General features: G+C 52.5%; 1 protein-coding gene across 1 annotated transcript; it reads right to left on the minus strand.

Annotated features, from left to right (window-relative positions):
- Window positions 1-473: 473 nt before the first annotated feature.
- Window positions 474-1,568, minus strand: PAAG_05667 (hypothetical protein; the record flags this gene model as incomplete). The annotated part of the gene is made up of 1 exon (XM_002792336.2): window positions 474-1,568. One exon carries the CDS (start codon window positions 1,566-1,568, stop codon window positions 474-476), a length of 1,095 nt encoding a protein of 364 aa, XP_002792382.2.
- Between the last annotated feature and the right edge of the window lie 358 nt (window positions 1,569-1,926).

Raw genomic sequence — 1,926 nt, forward strand, 5'->3', positions numbered from 1 at the left:
ATTTCCTCTGAAAGACGCGCGAGCGGGGAATATAATAAAAGAGATTTTTCAATCGATATGAAGTTGGGATGGTGGGAGTGGTGAGAAGGGTCTACAGCAGGTAGAGGCAGCGGGTGCTCGGGGTGTTGTGGTTGGCATTGGTGGTAAAGGTGGTGGTGTTGATAGTGGTAGGGTGGAAGCGCAAAGGCGCACAGAGAGAAGAAAGCTTAGGGCAAGTTAAAAAAAAAAACCGTTTAGCAAAAACCATAACCGTAAAAGAGAGCAAGCCGTTAACAAACTGAACCAAAACACAGAAACACGAATATCAAATCATGACTCAGGAGTGGCAGTGGTGGTCCCGCTGCTTTGACTTGAAAAGAAACAAAAATTCCATCGATCCAGCCATCCAGTAGTTTGTTTCACCCCCTCCATCTAACGGTCATCTTTCCCCACTTTTCTCTTTTTTTGGGGCATCTGGGAGCACAATCGCTCCACTATATCCACACATCCCCCCCACCCACAAACCCTTCATCAAAAATAGCCCGATAAACTTCCTCAACCTCCACCGCATACTCCTCCACCGCAAACCTACGGAGCCCCTTCGAAGCCAGCACCCTCTCATCCTCCAGGAACATCGCATCATTCGCCGTCGCCGTCGCCACCGTCGTAGGCGCACGATCCCCAAACCCAAACTCCTCCGCGACTTCGTTGACCTGTTCGAGTTCCTTGCCGAAGGGGTGCTGTTGGGTTGATAGGGAGGTGGGGGGTGGGGGGAGGGTGGTTGATTCGGGGAGCGCGCGGAGGCGTTCTGTGCTTAGGCGGGCGCTGGAGCTGTGGCTGTTGCTACGACTGTGGCTGCGGCTGAGGGAGTGGGAGTGGGAGTGTGTGAGCGAAGTTGGCGGTGGTCCTGTGGTGCTGCTGCTGGTGCTGCTGCTGCTTCGTGATATTGAGCGCTGGCGCGCGAGTTCCTGATGCAATTTCTTGGTATGCGATAGGGATCTACGTGGTAGCTTGGGCGTTGCGTAGGAGATTGACGAGGACATGGAAGAGCGGTGGCGGTGGGCCACGTCGGTAGAGCTGGAGCGGGCAGGCTTACTGAAGTAGCCGGATAGATGGTTTGGTTCTGGCACGACGGGGGAGTGTTCTTCTGCCGAAGACATTTCAGGGGGTATAAGGGGGCTATTACTGGAGGTATGGACGAAGGATGAGGAAGATGCGGATGCCGCTGAGGAGTTCGTAGTGACATCTGAATCTTCAGCGGAGCGGAAGGAGGACGAGGAGGAATTGGCAGACGATGCGGATGTTTTCTTCAATGTTGACGTTGTCTGCGATTGTTGCTGGTGTTGCTGGTGTTGATCACGGTATTGGAGCTTGTGACGTGGTTTCTCGAGATCAGGTGCGGTGTATGCAAGCAAGTTTGTAGTTGAGAGCAATTGCACGGGCAGAGAGATCTCGTTGCGTTTGATGGTACCTGCTGGTAATTTAAGCTGGCCTTCGCGGTAGGGCATGGGTGCTGAAACCACGAGGGGTTTCTGGGTGCGCTTTGTAAAGGCTCGAGACAGCGAGCTGGACATCGTGGCTGTTGCCATGGGGGTATATGGTAAAATTCTAATTTTCTTTCGTTGAAGTGTTTGAAGGCTGCCGCACGCAAAAAATGTGTGTGTGTGTGTGTGTGTGTGTGTGTATGTTCAAGAGACTTCCTTTCAGACAATAAAAAGAAGGTTGGGGCCTTCTCTTAAGATCGGCGATTGATCCCCACCTGCAACCGTTGGAAAGGAGATGTAGAACCGAAAACGGGGTGAGGCCAATGCCTCACCTCAGACAGCGCGCCGCAAGCAAGCGGCGTGTTTCGTGTTTCGGGTTCGAAAAAATCAGATACAATAAGTAACTCGACCCGTGGGTTGGGTTGTTTATGTAAGGTTGGGTGGCTATGATGAAGGTAAAGCG

The sequence above is a fragment of the Paracoccidioides lutzii genome (genome assembly GCF_000150705.2).
Source record: "Paracoccidioides lutzii Pb01 unplaced genomic scaffold supercont2.15, whole genome shotgun sequence".
Taxonomy (NCBI): domain Eukaryota; kingdom Fungi; phylum Ascomycota; class Eurotiomycetes; order Onygenales; family Ajellomycetaceae; genus Paracoccidioides; species Paracoccidioides lutzii.